Source organism: Nasonia vitripennis, assembly GCF_009193385.2.
Source record: "Nasonia vitripennis strain AsymCx chromosome 4 unlocalized genomic scaffold, Nvit_psr_1.1 chr4_random0003, whole genome shotgun sequence".
Classification (NCBI taxonomy): Eukaryota; Metazoa; Arthropoda; class Insecta; order Hymenoptera; family Pteromalidae; genus Nasonia; species Nasonia vitripennis.
In genome coordinates this window covers 4865760-4882798 of record NW_022279638.1, presented here as the reverse complement: position 1 = coordinate 4882798, position 17039 = coordinate 4865760, and the positions used below count along the sequence as shown (strand labels likewise).

Genomic DNA, 17039 nt, shown 5'->3' with positions numbered 1-17039 from the left:
ATGATCCATCTTTGAGTTTCAATTTTCCACATACATGGATAGAACTACGTGATGGCAGGAGACATAGATCTTGATGTTGGATAGAAATACGAATTTCATCACTATTATCGAAGCTTAATGATGAGTATGGTTGATGGGCGTGTACCTCGTAATGAGCAATAGACTCATCGAATACGACACCTGATTGAATGTTTAGAATTTCGTCCATTTTTCTGGAAGCAGCAAAGAATTATACACATGAATTTCTTCCACGAACATTTAGTCCTAGGCTTTTCAGAAACTTAATGCTCTTCCGTGTTAACGGTTTGAGTTTCTTCGGTCGACTGATGACTCGTTGACATGGTGGCTGACTTATATATGTTCCAGAATTGTAAACGATGCCCATTATACTGATTTGATGTGAAGTCTAATAGTAATTTCCTCTCCTCGAAAATTCACTAAATTTCCATCCTGATCTACAATTTGAATTTGTAGATGATCTATGCACTTGACACTGAGTGGTAGATATATAACATGAGACGGAACTTCTAAGATTTTGTATCCTGGAGGCACTCTGGGAAAGAATTCATGGATTGTATGAACTTTTTTATTATTGATATAAGCACCTGCAGTAATATTGCACTCAACTCTGAGTGCATTGATTCTCAATATTTTCACAGGTAAATCAGAGCTGTGTTGAATGTTCTCTTTGAGAATGCGAGGAGCAAAGCCAAGGAGACGGCCTATTGAATCCTGAGGTCTGAGATCTATCAGACGACTGCAGAGAATTTCACTTCTGAGAGTATTGTTGTTAGCTTTCAAAGAAAATTCAATTCCTTTGGATTTCAAAGTTTCTTGTAAAAATTGATTGATAGCATCAATCTCATAACTGCCAGTAGGGATTGTACTAATATCTTTTTTGCTCAAATGAAGTTTATTATTTGAAAAGTCGACATTGGGAATAGAGTTGAATGTTAAAAGTTCAACTAATCCCAAGACAAAATTCTTATGCTGTGGTAGTTCAATCGAAGGAAAATATTGTGCTTCTAAAACAGATGAGTTTCATGAGAGACTCAGAGTGAAGCTATCTTCCATGACTGATCGGATGATAATGAATCCATTCGTCTGCGAGTCTCTTTTATAGTCTTCCAGCTAAGAAGTAGAGACAAAGATGGCCACATATGAATGAGTCAAAATTTTGATATCTTTTGTAATTGTATTTCACTTCTTTCACGTTAAAATACATCATGAGATCCTTGGGAGGATTGAGATCACCAAACCTATCAAAATAAAGCACTTCAGAACCTTGCTTGCGATAACAAACCCAGTGAGTACCTCTATTTTGATAGTCATCCAAGTTAACCACTGCAGATTCATTATACCATGGACCATTGGGAGGCAGATTATTTCTCATGAAAACACCTCGGAAATCTGAGATTTTCATCATACGAGCATATTTATTTAGATCGTAGTCAGTCAGTGGACGTTTTTTTTTCTATTCACTTGATTACCACGACCGATGTGAGGTGACATAAATAATCCCATCCCTGTTTTATAGGGCTTAAGATGGAGTCCTTTGCCCAAAGCAATAGCTTCCATGGTCTTGTTATGTCTCTTACTTTCTTCATGATTTTTTTGCGCGGCTTTAGCATCATTAACAGCTTTAGCTATTCCAGCAGCACCTCCTGCTAGAGCACTGGTCACACTCAGTCCTGCGAACAGTGGAATGAGAAAAGGAAGAATTCCACCAATTTTTGATGGAAGCGGTAGAACTCGTGGAATGATAATTTTTTTCTTTCCGCCTACACTCTTAACAGTTTGACGTGCACCCTTCAAGGCTGATTGAATAATCTTGCGAGAAGATTTACTTGCGGTCATTGATTTTTTAGCCGCAGTCACTCACTTATTAAATTTCAGTCCCATTCCAGTTTTTCCTTTTAATTTCATAGCACTATTAACAGCCAAAGCAAATGCTTTTTCAGCAAGACTAGCATCCTTGGCTCTGACACGATGTGAAGCTTTATCAGCAAGCTTCTTGTCAGCCGCTTTACGATCTCCGTTTTTATCAGAGTATGCTATGTCATGTTCTTTACATGCCTGATCAAGCGGATTAATTCCAGGATCTCCTCTTTTCATTCGCTTTTTCAATTTGGTTCCGGGACCGCAGTATTGATATCCAGGAAGATGCAGCTCACCAGGTAAGTTATTGATAACTTTATCAAGCAGTCCATTGCCTTTCGGCCCTTTCTGTGATTTGTGAATGATCATCTCTCTTCGAGTGTTGATTTACAACTGACAATCAAGGTATAAAACAAGCGTTTATATTTCAAGAGCTCAATGTTGAATCTGACTCTGTTACGTGAACATGGATTTTACTGAGCAGAAGGTCAAACTCCCCGTCGCGAATTTCGATTTTGGAAAAGAGAAGAGAAAGAAGCGACATGGTGAATTACTACCAGATAGTATACGAGCAGTATTCTGCGGGCCATCAAATTGTGGAAAAAGAAATAGTTTATTGGCTATAATTACACATCCTAATGGTCTTAGGTTCGAGAATTTGTATGTATACTCAAAATCCTTGAATCAGCCAAAGTATCAATTTCTCAAGAATGTCTTGGAGCCGATTGAAGGTGTATCATATCTTCCGTTCAGTGAGCATGAATCTGTAGTATCTCCAGATGAAGCCCTTCCAAATTCAATTATGATATTTGACGATGTGGCATGTGAGAAGCAGGATAACGTCAGAGCATTTTTCTGCATGGGGAGACATACAATTGTAGACAGTTTCATGTCAATCGTATGCTCATATAGGGAAACATCTCATTAGAGATAATGTTAATTTGTTAGTGATTTATCGTCAAGACGATGTGAATCTGAAACATATCTATCGAAATTTATGTTCTGAATGTTGGAAGAATGATAAGTATGGATTCATTGTTATTGACAAAGATAGAGTGATGAATGAGGGTAGATACAGAAAAGGATTTGACTGTTTTGCAATAAAAAAGGAATTATGAGTGTAAAACTTACAGTACAGTTGTAGACATCATATCGTCAGCATGTCAGACTTCAAGAAAGAGGAGAATATTCTCAGCGAGCGCTTGCGAGCTCGTGAGGCTATTAAAAGAAAATACACTCTATTAAAACAGGAGAAATATGATTTTGAAAAAGTCATTGGTGATACTCTGAAACCAGTCGTCACACCACTTGAGAAACTTGTTGACCTGAAAAGTGAAAGCTTGCAACATCCCATTTTGGATACACGCAAGAGTAAAAAAATGAGAAAACGAATAAAATTTGATCGATCAAGTATGCTAAACGATCTAAATAATAATAATAATAATTCAAGTTTATTCAACGATGATGTTGATGATGATGATGATGATGACGATTTTGAGTCGATGGATGACACAATGATCAATTCTACATTCAAATCTGCGAGTGGAAAACAAAATGAATCATCTCAAGACTTCTTGGCATTGCTAGATAAAAGCCGCAAAACAATTGATAATATATACGGAGTGCAGAAAGTTGATGGAGGGTATATGATTGGTGATTCAGAAATTAAATTTGATGATAAATATGTCATACTCAAAGATGAAAGTTATCCTAAAAGTAGTGGACTAATGGAGTTGCTATTTAAAAAATATCCTGATGAACTTCTTTTGAGTTCAGCAGATCGTGAAAATTATCGCATGATCCTGGAAGCAACAAATGCTCATCGGAAAAAACATAGCAAAAATGAATCCATACGAAGTTCGAGGAGTAATAAATATAAGAATGTCTTAGCACCAATGTTCCGTAGCACTCCACGTAAAAAGAAAAACAGCAGCATCGGAGAAGGACTCATACCTAAATATAAAATAGCTAAGAAAAATTCTTCCATTGATCTCGTCTACTGGGATGATCCGAACGAGCTTATCGAGCGACTCCGATTATTGATTGCCGAACGATCTGCTGGAAATAACAATCACATCAATGAAATCCAATCCATTATTGAAGAATTACGTGAAGCTGGACATATATATTGACACTCAACCTTCTCATTTGGATCAGTAGCACCATGAGTCTCGATGTGTTTGGAAGAAAACTTGAGGGCTCGCAAATGAGTCGCGGTCCTCCAGGCATTGGTTTCAATTTTACATCAGACGGTGATTTTGATTTAGAAAATAAGCGGCTTTGCAATCTAGGAGCCCCACGTGATCCAAACGATGCAATCATCTTGAATTCACTGAAAGTTATCCTACTGAAACTGAAATAAATTATATAGCTTCTAAACTTGCTGGAATATGTGAAGTTCTAGAAGAGTATAAGCAGCAAGTTGAAACCATCAAGTGGAAGTGGCTGCAAAACTGAAATATCTTTACAAAACAACTCAGCGTAATTACTATGGTGTTGATTATATCATTGAAGAAGTGAATAGACAATTAAAAGATCGAATAGAAGAATTTCCAGGGGATTTTCATCCGCTATAGACGATAAAGATGGAACGTCAAAGAGTAGCTGAAGAGCTGCATAAGCCAGCACGTCTCCGCTACAAGAGAAGAAAATATGACATACGTGGCATAGATAAGACTTAGCAAGCTGATCTTGTCGAAATGATACCTTACTCCAAAGAGAACAAAGGTTTTCATTACTTACTCACTGTTATAGATATATTTTCAAAGTATGCATGGGCCGTCCCAGTCAAGTCAAAGGGTGGTAATGATGTCACTGCAGCTATGAAGTCAATATTGAAACAAGGACGAGTACCGAAGAATCTATAAACTGACCAAGGAAAAGAATTTTACAATTCAAATTTCCAAAATCTCATGAAAAAGCACAAGATAAACCTATACTCTTCACATAGTAATCTTCATGCAAGCATATGTGAAAGATTCAATAGAACATTAAAAAATGCAATGTGGATAGAATTCAGCAAACAAGGAAGCTACAAATGGTTGAATATTCTGCCTAACTTGCTCAAAGCATACAATTCGAGAAAACATCGGACAACAGGAATCAGGCCTAAAAATGTTAGCCAGGCAAATGAGAGAGAGGTCAAGAGACGTTTTCCTAATGAAAAGTCACCAGCGAAAAAACCGAAATTCAAAGTAGGAGATAAAGTACGAATAAGTAAGATCAAGAATGTTTTTGAAAAAGGTTATACACCAAACTGGTCTACTGAAATTTTCACAATAACGCGAGTTATAAAAACAAATTATTATGATAAACCAGTCTCCGGTGGCTTTTATGAAACGGAAATTCACAAAACATTGTTTCCTGAAATTTATCTTGTAGAAAAAGTTATGAAGAAAAGTGGTAAACGCGTATTTGTTAAATGGTTAGGATTTAGTGACGAGCATAATAGTTGGATAAATAAAAATGAAATTCTTTAATATAACTGTAATATCTATGTATATGGATAAGCAATTAGGTTGTAGTAAATAAAAAGTATTATGTATATTTAAATAAATTTATTTGTGTATTATTATGTACAAGTTACTGAAAAAAATATATTCTTTTGTAAAAAAACAATTTTGTATACTATTTATTGAGTGCTACTTTCAAACTTGAAAGAAATTCCACCCTGATATTTTAAAAATAAACAGAGATTGTTTGCAGTGCCGCAGAGTGAGTTAAAGAACGCTTCATCTTTTATAATTGCCGATGAAATCTTCTCTGGCAAGAAGACTTGAAAGCTGCTATCAAGTTCGGCAACAATCTTCATACCGAATCTTGTCTTGACTTGTTTCAGTGCTGTCACCATGTACTGTTGATTTTTTTCCAAGTCTGTCGCCTTTTTCCTTGGCAAGAACTCTTGCTCAGTAATCTTATTGAGTGCAGATAGATCCATTCTGAAAAAGTGAAAGTAAGAATGTATGTTAGTGAAAAATATCTCATTGCTAAGAATTGAGGGAGAACTAAGAAATAGAACTTACTTATTATAGGGTTAGGTGAGTCTTGGTCTCTTTTCACGAGGTTGGTTGTTCTCGTTTGCTTCGATTGCTCGAATGTGCTCTCCCTCGTGCTGCGTCTGTTGATATAGCCCATTCCCCACCACAATATTTTCATTGGTTTCTTCATTCCCCTTCTCTGCTTCCATCTCCACCTCTCTTTTATCTTGTTCTGCATCCCCCTCTACTTGAAATGCTGCTTGCGCCATCTGTTCCTCAATCATTCTATAATGACCCCAAGGCAAAGTGTCTGTACTATGGGGTAATAAGTATCTTTTATTATCATGAGGACTTAAGGCTATTTTATTCTGTTTTTCAGTATGCACTATGTGCAATTTTGAACGAATGTTGCACTGCTCGCGTTTTATAATAACAAGATCCTCTAGGAATCTTCGATAATCCTCAAAAGTATTTTGATTTCTTCACAACACTGGATTTTATACCTTTGGCTTTTTTTATTGTCTCGCTTCCATCAACTAAAATACTATACATTTTACTTCGTAAACCTATGAATTCAGTCATCATCTTGCCACAGCATTCGTTTTTCATCAATCCAAGAACTTTTTTATTAACTCGTGGAATTCCAAACTGTTTATTTTCATCATAATCAGAAGTATCAAACCTGTGGATGTCTTCTTTCATAATTTTGTACATATCAATATCTTCAACTTCGTATATTAAGCTATCAGTATCCGTATAGAGAAGTTTACATTTTTCTCCTACTCGCTGTTTCATGTATGAGTAGTGGAAATCGTAAACTAATGTCTTAGACAAATCAAGGATACAAAGACCGACATAGATTGGTTTCTTGATTGTGATACTTGTCCTTTTCAGCTGAATGGCTACCAAATTTTCATCAAAGATAGCGCAACTATGAAAATTCGGAAGAGCTATGCGTGCTTCTGCTCCATATCTACCCGTGAATTTATTTACTAAACGTACGTCTACACGAAACCGCTCTCGTTCGATGCACTTACCATAGACAGCGTTGATTAATAATTTATAGAAGAGTTTTTCGAACTCATTTTTGGCCTGCTTTCTCTTCTCTGTATTAAGTTCAACATATGTTTTGAGCCAGGCCTTCTGATCAAAACTCAGAATCCTGTGCACCTTTTTCAATCGGAGTCCATTATCTAACGCCTGTTTAAGTGCTCGATAATGAATGACATACCTTGTTTTGTCATCCAGAGTAGTGAGAAGTTTCTTCTGCTGTGAGTCTGGTGGTGCACGGTGTTCTGCACAAAAAGGGAAATCTTGATGTTCATCATGTATCTCTTCAGGATATTCCAAATCCACTTCAGCAAAGTAACCCGTATCAGAATCTGGTGCTGCATTGAAAAAATATGGATTTGTCTCATATTTAATCCATTTAAATTTTCCAACCGGTAAATGCTGCACCATTGCCCAGCCATAAAGGTTATTAATATCATAATATAAGAGTGTCTTTGTTTTCTCTTTCTCATCGTATGAAGAACCCATGTACGGATTGTTGGCTTTAGCATACCGATTAGAACACTGGCTTATTCCTCCCCGAATGCCTGCTTCAATAAACATTAGCATGTCAATATCCGTAAGAAGCTCCAATTCTACCTTAGTCATTTTAAGAGCTGCTGAAAATGTCAGCCCAGGGGTCGTGTAAAAGTGAGCAGGACACAAATCATATGCTTTAAGAGATGTTTCTCGAAAACTTTCAAAGACATCAGCTAATAGTAGAACGTCAGTTTTCAAATATAGATCAGAGTACTTTCCTAGCGTTCTTGTATTAAACTTATCCCAGACTTGAATAGCATGCTTGTAATCTTCTTCAGCAATATAAGAGTCAGTTAGTTTATTGTAAAACTCGTTCGTTTCTGGCAGTTTTGTCGATTCTAGCTTATCTAATCCATCCACTAAATCATATGGAAATACGCCTTTCCGTCGAAGAAGACCAATCTTCTCATCTGTGAATCCATCTAATTGAAACTCCTTCGTTGCTATCGGTACATTTTCTAGGTATTATGCAAGTCTCTCTAAAGATGATGGGAGAAAACGCCAAGAATCTATGAATCTAAAGTTAATGTCGCTCCCATCTACGTATTTTGTGAAAGAAATATATTTCTCTTTATTATGAGGTAGTAGAGTGACTCGATCTTTCATTAATGTAGAAGTGGCTATCTCTTTTAAAATAAAGTGTGTGTCATAATTGAGGTTATGAAAAACCACCGGAATAAGTCTTGAATCCTTATAATTCAAATTACATGAATTATGAGCTGCACCTCTGAAACTGAAGAGAAAAGAAGACTTTCTTAGAATCGCCAAAAGAAATTAATTTTCTTGATTAAAATATATAAACAACTTGATAACATACCGTCCTGTAAGATGACAATGATCTCGGACTGCGAGTTCTTCTGTACGAATTGCTTTTCGACGTATATGACAGACTATACTCCTTCGGAAAGATAATTCTTCTAAATCTGTAAGTTTCATAGGTTTTGGATTCGTGTACAGAAGATTAATCTTCTCTCCTATCAATTTCAATTCTTGACCATTCTGCAGGCGACCCTCCATCTCCAATATTTTTTCTATATGATTTGTAGCCAGATAATCTGTCATCAAAGCTACATTTCATATAGTATCCTATGCTGTATGCTTCATGAAGTTGAAAAGCATTCTCATTTTCAGTAGGTTTTAATAAACATTCAAAATCAGCATAGATAACAAAAGGAACTTTTTCATTCTTGTTGTAATCTTCGAATTTGAGAATGTTATTCTTAGAGTCAGGTAGATTGATTCGACAATTATTCCAATGTTTACAATCATTTTCATGAATTTCCAATCTTTTTTCACTATAAAATATTTGTAAACATCTTTCACAGTGATAAGATTTTACATGAGTTTTAGACAGTTGAGAACTCAGAAGACGGGAGATGCTTTTGATCAAAACATAGTGGTATTTAGTCATGATTCCGTCATCAGCACAATTATTTTCTTCACGCTCGTCTATGTAAAAATCTTGAATAAGAAGTAGATTTACATGTTTTTCCTTCATTTCAGACGAAATGTGACAAGGCGATACTTCAAACTTTGCTCCATACTTTCTAAGCATGTATACGTTTACTGAAATATTGTTGAGTTTCTCAAATTTCGGTATACTTTTTAGTTTTACTGGAAATTCTATATCATCAAAGTTCAACACATTCTCGTGCAATCGATATTGATTAACTCTATTAGCATTTGTTTCACTAGGATATAATGCTGAAAGTATAGCATACTTAAAACACTGATTGTCATTGTTGCGAACATTTAGACATGCTTTTTTCTTCTCTATAAACTTTGGAAGAGGAATATAAGAAGTGCCCTTGATTGGAGAATATTTTTTCATATTTATGCACAAACTTATGATACTCTTGAGAGTCCAGCCAGAGTCCTTTTCCTGAAATTCTTCTAATTGTGTGAGAATAGACTCTTTTATGCTATTTTTGAACCATTCTTGTAAGTCTGTTGATAAGTATGCAGCAGTACTTTCAGTCGTGAAATATTTTATATCTATTGTTTCTTCTCCATTTTTTTGCATTGAAAATTCTGCGATGAAATCAGAATTAACTTTTAAAGCATTATACTCTTTTAGACATGCTTTTGCCTTATCTTTGAATAGCAGTTGTGCATCATCCAAAAAACTTAAAACGTCCACATGTCTTAAGTTCACTACTACACCAGTCCGTATTCGGTTTTCAAAAGCCGACTGTACATCTCGCCACTCAACTCTAGCATCAGTTTCCTCGGATTGTAGACCACCTCCCTGATGAAGATGATGTTCGAAATCAACTTGAATGCATGACAGATGTGTCATACAAGTTTGGAACTTTTGCTTCTCTCCTCTCGTAAGATTGGATTTGATGATCTTTTCATTCAATTCTTTGATTGTAGAATTGCACACTTCTAGCCAATAATTAATATCCTCATTTTGCATTTCATGTATAGATAGTAATGCCTCACGAAGAAGATCTACAAGTCGTTCAAAAATACTGATTGAAGACATTTTACTTTTTATCTAAAATATGACTGTCACTGAAGTTAATACTGAATTTCGATGACTACGATTTATAAAGTGTGCTCGACTAAGAACAAATTCCCTCTTATAAAGGAAAAATCAGCGTAAGAGAGGTGGAAAATTTCAATGTCTGACCAATGGTGAAATGGAAAGTTGATTGATATGAAGAGGGGGAAGATTTTCTAGGAGAAGGGATGATTTTTATCCAACCAAACATCATTATTTCAGCCCAACCAATGAGAGCTGTGCTTTTATGGAATCATCCAATCCTAGATGAAAACGATCGATTTTCATCCGACCGAAAATCTCTATTTCAGTCTAGCCACGAGTACGAGGCGGAGTTTCGTATTATAAATAAGGCAGTGTGAACTTTTCCGAGATCACTTCTTACTTGGACTAGCTACAGAGCTGCAAGATGTCTAGAACACGTGAATACGATTTAATGTTTAAAAATACTGTTTTGCAATGTCAAGAAGAAAAAGTTTACATTTGCGACATACAAGGATTTCAAAGAATAGCTGAGGACACTTTTATTTTTAAAGAAATTAGTTTTCTCAATCTGAAAAAATCTGCTTTACCGACTGCTTATCTATTCAAACCTCCGATGGCCTGGGAAGAATTAACTGAGGAAGAAAAATGCATGACTGGATGGCTAGAGAAGACATATCATGGAATAGCGTGGAGTTCTGGAGATATTCCATATCACGGTCTCAATAATATTTTAAAAATCTGTACGCAAGGAGTTGAGAAAATATTTATTAAGGGAGAGCAGAAAGCCCAATGGATGAGAAATATTTTACCAAACATGTAAGTTAAACTTATGTTTTCTTTTATCAAAAAGTATCAAAAAAGTATCAAAAAGTATCAAAAAATATCAAAAAAGTATCAAAAAGTATCAAAAAAGTATCAAAAAAGATCAAAAAGTATTAAAAAGTATCAAAAAGCATCAAAAAGTATCAAAAAGTATCAAAAAGTATCAAAAAGCATCAAAAAGTATCAAAAAGTATCAAAAAGCATCAAAAAGTATCAAAAAAAGTATCAAAAAGTATCAAAAAGCATCAAAAAGTATCAAAAAAGTATCAACGGTTTTCTTACATTATTTGCAGATCAATATCAAATGTGGAAGACTATGGATGTCCACCACTTGAAGAAATACAGAGTCAAATCTAATACTTCTGCTTCAATCACGACCTCTGCATTCGTAGAAAACCCATGTGCGCCATTTATAACGTCGTTGGAATACGGAATTGGCTGCTAGATTACTTACATGATTCGTTTGGCCAAGATGAAGTAGATAGCAGTAATGTTAAGAGACCGAATATATGCTCTTGCTTGTATTGGAAATAAAGTTTTTTTTAATAAGAATAAAAAAATATATTTTTTAAAATACTCATGTGTTCTTTATTTTTTTTCCTACTATTTATTACAATACGGACTTTGTAATGAAATACATCATCCCACACCACGCCAGTAATCGAGGCCGGAAACCGAGTTACGAAAAAGGGGCGGTAGCATATGCACCTAAAGATCTCGGGAGCGTCGGATCGAATACTTGTCCATTCCATTAGATCTTACTTATTTTTTTTGTTCTACCAAGACGAAGTAAAATAATTTATTCATTTTTTTTTTTACAGAAAATAATATATTTTTATAAGATATTATTTATTCATTAATTGCATTTTTTATTTTTTTTCTACCAAGCTGAATTAAATAATAGTAATTTTTTTTAGAGATAATAATATAGATACTTTTATTTATTAATTGCATATATGGACTTGGTTACTGGATTTCTTTGTAACGAGATACAACGAAGATGAATCAGATAGTAGTAACTTAAAACATGAAAGTAATATATATTTTTTTATTGCATTAGTTAAATGAAAAGCTTTTATTTATTAATTACATTCTAATATTATTTTTATATTATTATAAATTGCTAATCGAGGAACGTGATGTCCTCTATTATGCGTGGCGGGATTTTGGGTTGGGATGGACCTGCCTCTGTTTTGTGCAATGATGACGGTGCTACTTTCCCTCGAGATGCCGTTGCTGCTGCCTTCGGTGGAGCAGGTGCATTGTCCTTCCCCTTGCTGCGATCCAGCCTCAGCAAGCCTCGCTTTGACGAATGGGCATGATCCTTATTATCATGAAGAGGCTTTTACATCTGAAACAAAATAAATATAAACATAGTTAATTTTATGATTTTAATATTACAAAAAAAAAAGATTTAAAAAAATATTTATTTATAATTTACCTGCGTTGAACAGCGAGGAAACCGAAAGAGGAACTCTAACGTCTTTCTTGACTTCTGTAACCAAAAAGAACTAACAATAAATTTTGGAAGAGGAATATAAGAAGTGCCCTTGATTGGAGAATATTTTTTCATATTTATGCACAAACTTATGATACTCTTGAGAGTCCAGCCAGAGTCCTTTTCCTGAAATTCTTCTAATTGTGTGAGAATAGACTCTTTTATGCTATTTTTGAACCATTCTTGTAAGTCTGTTGATAAGTATGCAGCAGTACTTTCAGTCGTGAAATATTTTATATCTATTGTTTCTTCTCCATTTTTTTGCATTGAAAATTCTGCGATGAAATCAGAATTAACTTTTAAAGCATTATACTCTTTTAGACATGCTTTTGCCTTATCTTTGAATAGCAGTTGTGCATATATTATTATAAATTGCTAATCGAGGAACGTGATGTCCTCTATTATGCGTGGCGGGATTTTGGGTTGGGATGGACCTGCCTCTGTTTTGTGCAATGATGACGGTGCTACTTTCCCTCGAGATGCCGTTGCTGCTGCCTTCGGTGGAGCAGGTGCATTGTCCTTCCCCTTGCTGCGATCCAGCCTCAGCAAGCCTCGCTTTGACGAATGGGCATGATCCTTATTATCATGAAGAGGCTTTTACATCTGAAACAAAATAAATATAAACATAGTTAATTTTATGATTTTAATATTACAAAAAAAAAAGATTTAAAAAAATATTTATTTATAATTTACCTGCGTTGAACAGCGAGGAAACCGAAAGAGGAACTCTAACGTCTTTCTTGACTTCTGTAACCAAAAAGAACTAACAATAAATTTTTTTTACAAAACTAAAAAAATCATGCATATACTATTTCATGTGCTTAAGCGGTCGGCAAGTATAATTTTTTTTTCGTCTGCTGTGCGGATGTGAAATGACACTTCCCGGCCACTGACACGTAAAATTTATATTTAAAAATATATTTATCACTCACCCGTATTAGAATGCGTTGAAGGCTTTTCTGATTTTTTCATCTCATCACAAGGCTTTTTTATTTGACCTTCTGCTTTATCCTCCGCTTTCCTTTTTCTGCCACTGTCGTTACTGTTGCTGTTACTGTTGATGTTGCTGTTACTGTTGCTGTTGCTGTTGCTCTTGCCGATGCTCATTTGCTCTAGTTTAGGCAAACTCGCACGGACCAACGATTCTTCCTGCCAAAACGTGTTACTCGATCCTCGTTTCTTCGACTTTACACTTGAACTCCAGTTAGAACTCGAGCACGATGAGCTTGAACTCGAGCTTGAACTCGAACGTGAGCGAGAGCCCCTTCTCGGACTTGCACTTGAAACGGGATGGTTACGACTGCCTGTAGGATACAAATTTTGCATCGCAGCCATTGGAGGTATCGGTGGCACTGCAAAAAAGAATAAAATAAGACTATAAAAATATGACACGAAAAATAAGACTGCATAAAAAAAATAAAAGAATCATATAACAATTATATACAACATCTCAATATTTCATTAACAAAAAAAATCAACTTACATGAGTCTATGGCGTCTAGCGCCCATGCTGCGTGGTCCAACATCATCATTAGAGTTGGTGCGTTAGATATCAGCGTCCTTATGCGCTCCCGCATATTACGCAGACCACTTTGCCTTGGAAGAGCCATCCTGTCTGTTACTAATTTTCACTGGGTTAAGAAAAATCGGAGAATATTCTTGAACTGACGCTCTGCAGCAACACCCGTGGTATTTATTTAGAAAAGCACGGCTCTCCCTTTCCTTAACTTTTTGTGAAAATCATATGATTGGAGGAAAACTTTCCTCCTGAATTCTCAAAAACACATCCCTTGCAGTGCTTTTAGCCAATCCTAGGCGAGTCAGTAAAATTTTTTCCTCCCATATTCTAAAAAAAAAAATACGCCTCCACACATTTGACCAATGTCAACAAGTGAGTTTTGGTCACCCTTCGATTTTGTCAGTATGCGCTTACGTTTTCGTATGTTTTCTTAAAATTGACAAAAAAGTATTCATTGGTGACAAATAGAAAAAAAAAAGGTCCATACCTGCCAAGGGGCCGGTGCGCGCAGTCAGTGGTCCTCCTATTGTCATCGATCTATGTATACCGGTGCAAGGATCTTCTGCGCGCAGTCAATGGGGAGGCTACTTCTATTGTAATCTATACACATTCACCTGCACACTTTAGTCTGCAGAAATCTATAGTTTCGATTGTAAAAATGTGTGAGATTTTTGGTTTCCTATGAAAAGAGAGAAAATTCTCATCTTTGTAGTTACCTATGAGGCGTGCCTCTAAACTTATTGATTATCTTGAAAGGATATATTGTCCAGCATTAGCTTCTATTGACCTATACACTTCTCTCACGCAAATGATGCACCTTACTGCGAGGATTCGAAATTTTATTTTGTTTTTCCATATAAATCTTTTCACTTTCATGAGAAACGTGACTACACCTTTCTTGAAAAAAAAAGTAGTGGGTTGCATACATGTGAATTTCCACCACGCATTCTATCTTAGAATAATATAGCAGGATAGCTCCTCCTTTCCCTCTCTTCTCACACCAGAAAAAAAGAAAAACTGACCAATAGATTTTTTCGATCAGATGAAAAAAAAAGAGGTGGGAGTCGAACGCTTACGATTTCTCAATCAAATGGAGAGAGGGATGATCAAGAAAAGGGCCTACAGGAGTAGGGACAACTTATATGGGGCTTATACACACTACGGATTCTAAATCAATTTGAGAGGGGTCATCCAGGGGAGAGGCTTAAAACATTTTGGAAAAATTGAAGAAGGGGCAACTCAGGAATAGGGCTTATACACACCTCGGATTCTAAATCACTTTGAGAGGGGGGGCATCCCAAGGAGGGGGCTCGCATATGATTGGACAGAAGGGGTGATTCAGAAAACCCTCCATCTAAAATACACAGGTCGTATTCTAAATCACTTTTGAAGGAGAGGGGGGTGATCTAGAATCCGTGTGATCTGGTAGGCCTATAGCTTATCTACTTTAATGTTTAGAGCGAAGAAATCGTGTCCTCGAGACTTAAACTTCAGTGTCACAGTTTAAATTTTGAAAAAAAAAGGTAAAAGCACATATAATGGCGGCTAACACGGGAAAATCGTGAAAAATTTCCAGAATTTTTTACTTGAGAATGATAGACTTTAGAAAAAAATTTATTGAAGAAAAAGTTCTTAGATTAAATAAAAAAATACGTTGACATTCTATCAAAATTTTTTGACGATTTCTCGAATTTATTATATTATAGTATAATTTAATATAATTAAATCTATTGATCATACGAGTGTTTGATGGTTAAATGTTTATTTTTGAATTTATTAGATTAGAGTATAATACATACAAATATTGATCATACGATCTTTCGATGGCTAAATGTTTACTTTTTGAATTTATTAGACTATAGTATAATACATACAAATGTTTATTTTATCATATTGAAAAAAAGAGTTTAAATTTAAATTAAGTTTTCTTCCGTCAAATCTAAGAATATTTCTCTTCAGTAAAATTTTTTCTATTACGTCCGTTATATCATAAGGCATACGTGCCCCGGCTGAAAATAATCATATGAGAGCTCATATGAGCCATCATATGAGCAATCATATGAGCGATCATATGAGATTTTCGACCGGATTCTCATATGAGCTCTCATATGAGCTCTCATATGATATATCGCGATTTTTCATAAACATAAATAACCACATTACTTACTTTACCGCGGATTCTGACTTTTATTAGATTCTTTTTTATTACCATAGCTTTGTAAGATACTTATAGAATTTAATTTGAAATAAATATTATATTGAAAAAAACTTAGACTCGAGGAGAGTTGAACCCGGAACCTTAAGATTACGAAGCGAGCGTCCTAACCGCTCAGCCATCATCATCTTTGATATCTTTAGATTCTAATCATCATTATAATTTACATATCCTTGCGTGTTTTATTTATTATTACTCGAATAAAATTTTGTTTATTTCATTATAAAATAAACTAATTGTAATTATAATAGAGTATAATAATAATAAAAACATACAAGGACGTTACCACGTCAAGGTTGCAGTCTTCAAAGAGGTTTTTTTGTTGTTTTTGTTTTTAATTTTTTTTAGTTTTTATATCTGTAATGTTTTATATTTTTTACATAGCAAAGTTGAGACATTTATTGAGGATTAGAATTACTGAATTATCATTTCATCAGAAATGTTTGAGCTTGTGAAGTTAATTCTTTAGTTTTTTTTTCTTCAACATCTCGCAAGCTGCTTATGACTGGATCCGATAAAACTAAGCAATAATGAATTATATCTTCATTCGTCTTTCTTCTTTCATACATTCTGCTTCGAGCATGGCGAAATATTTTGTTATTGAATTCCTGGGCTTCTTCTGAAAAATACCCAATAGGTCCATCAAATGTCCTCATAATGTCACATCCATGTATTAGCACTTTATGCACAGAAGGTGGCATCTTATACCACGGGTAAATTTCTGTGCATTTTTTAGCAGTTTCTAAGCACTATTTTTTAAATGCGTTTAAATTAACTTCTTTTGTGCAAGATATAATTTGTAGAATTACATGCATTCTAATTAATAACTCTTCGTCTACACCGATAATTTGATATACTGCTTTAGATTTGGAAAAAAAAGAACGTGCCACATTACCTGTGTTAGTTGTTCCAGAACCTTGCTTGACTACATCTACCGTTAAACCAAGTTCGCTCTTTAAAGACTGCTGAACTAACGATTTTCTCTCTTTTTTCAAATCTTTATCTGAACCTCTTGCTGATCCTTTCCTAAAATCTAGATTGTAAGAAAT

General features: G+C 35.1%; 4 protein-coding genes across 19 annotated transcripts in view; all 4 read right to left on the bottom strand.

Annotated features, from left to right (window-relative positions):
- The window catches only part of LOC107981432 (putative thiamine transporter SLC35F3), a 671722-nt gene that overhangs the window by 259506 nt on the left and 395177 nt on the right, over positions 1-17039 (bottom strand). The window lies entirely within an intron of this gene.
- On the bottom strand, positions 5478-7571 carry LOC116417037. The gene is made up of 2 exons (XM_031928094.2): positions 5901-7571; positions 5478-5816 (listed from the first exon to the last, which is right to left on the bottom strand). The coding sequence occupies exon 1, from the start codon at positions 7512-7514 to the stop codon at positions 6318-6320; it is 1197 nt and encodes a 398-aa protein (XP_031783954.1). The 5' UTR covers positions 7515-7571; the 3' UTR covers positions 5478-5816; positions 5901-6317.
- On the bottom strand, positions 11031-12538 carry LOC116417041. Its single transcript, XM_031928101.2, has 2 exons — positions 12200-12538; positions 11031-12109 (listed from the first exon to the last, which is right to left on the bottom strand). The coding sequence occupies exons 1-2, from the start codon at positions 12521-12523 to the stop codon at positions 12104-12106; spliced, it is 330 nt and encodes a 109-aa protein (XP_031783961.1). The 5' UTR covers positions 12524-12538; the 3' UTR covers positions 11031-12103.
- On the bottom strand, positions 12615-14157 carry LOC107981851 (myb-like protein D). Its single transcript, XM_031928098.1, has 4 exons — positions 13740-14157; positions 13189-13608; positions 12950-13003; positions 12615-12859 (listed from the first exon to the last, which is right to left on the bottom strand). Exons 1-4 carry the CDS (start codon positions 13864-13866, stop codon positions 12840-12842), a joined length of 621 nt encoding a protein of 206 aa, XP_031783958.1. The 5' UTR covers positions 13867-14157; the 3' UTR covers positions 12615-12839.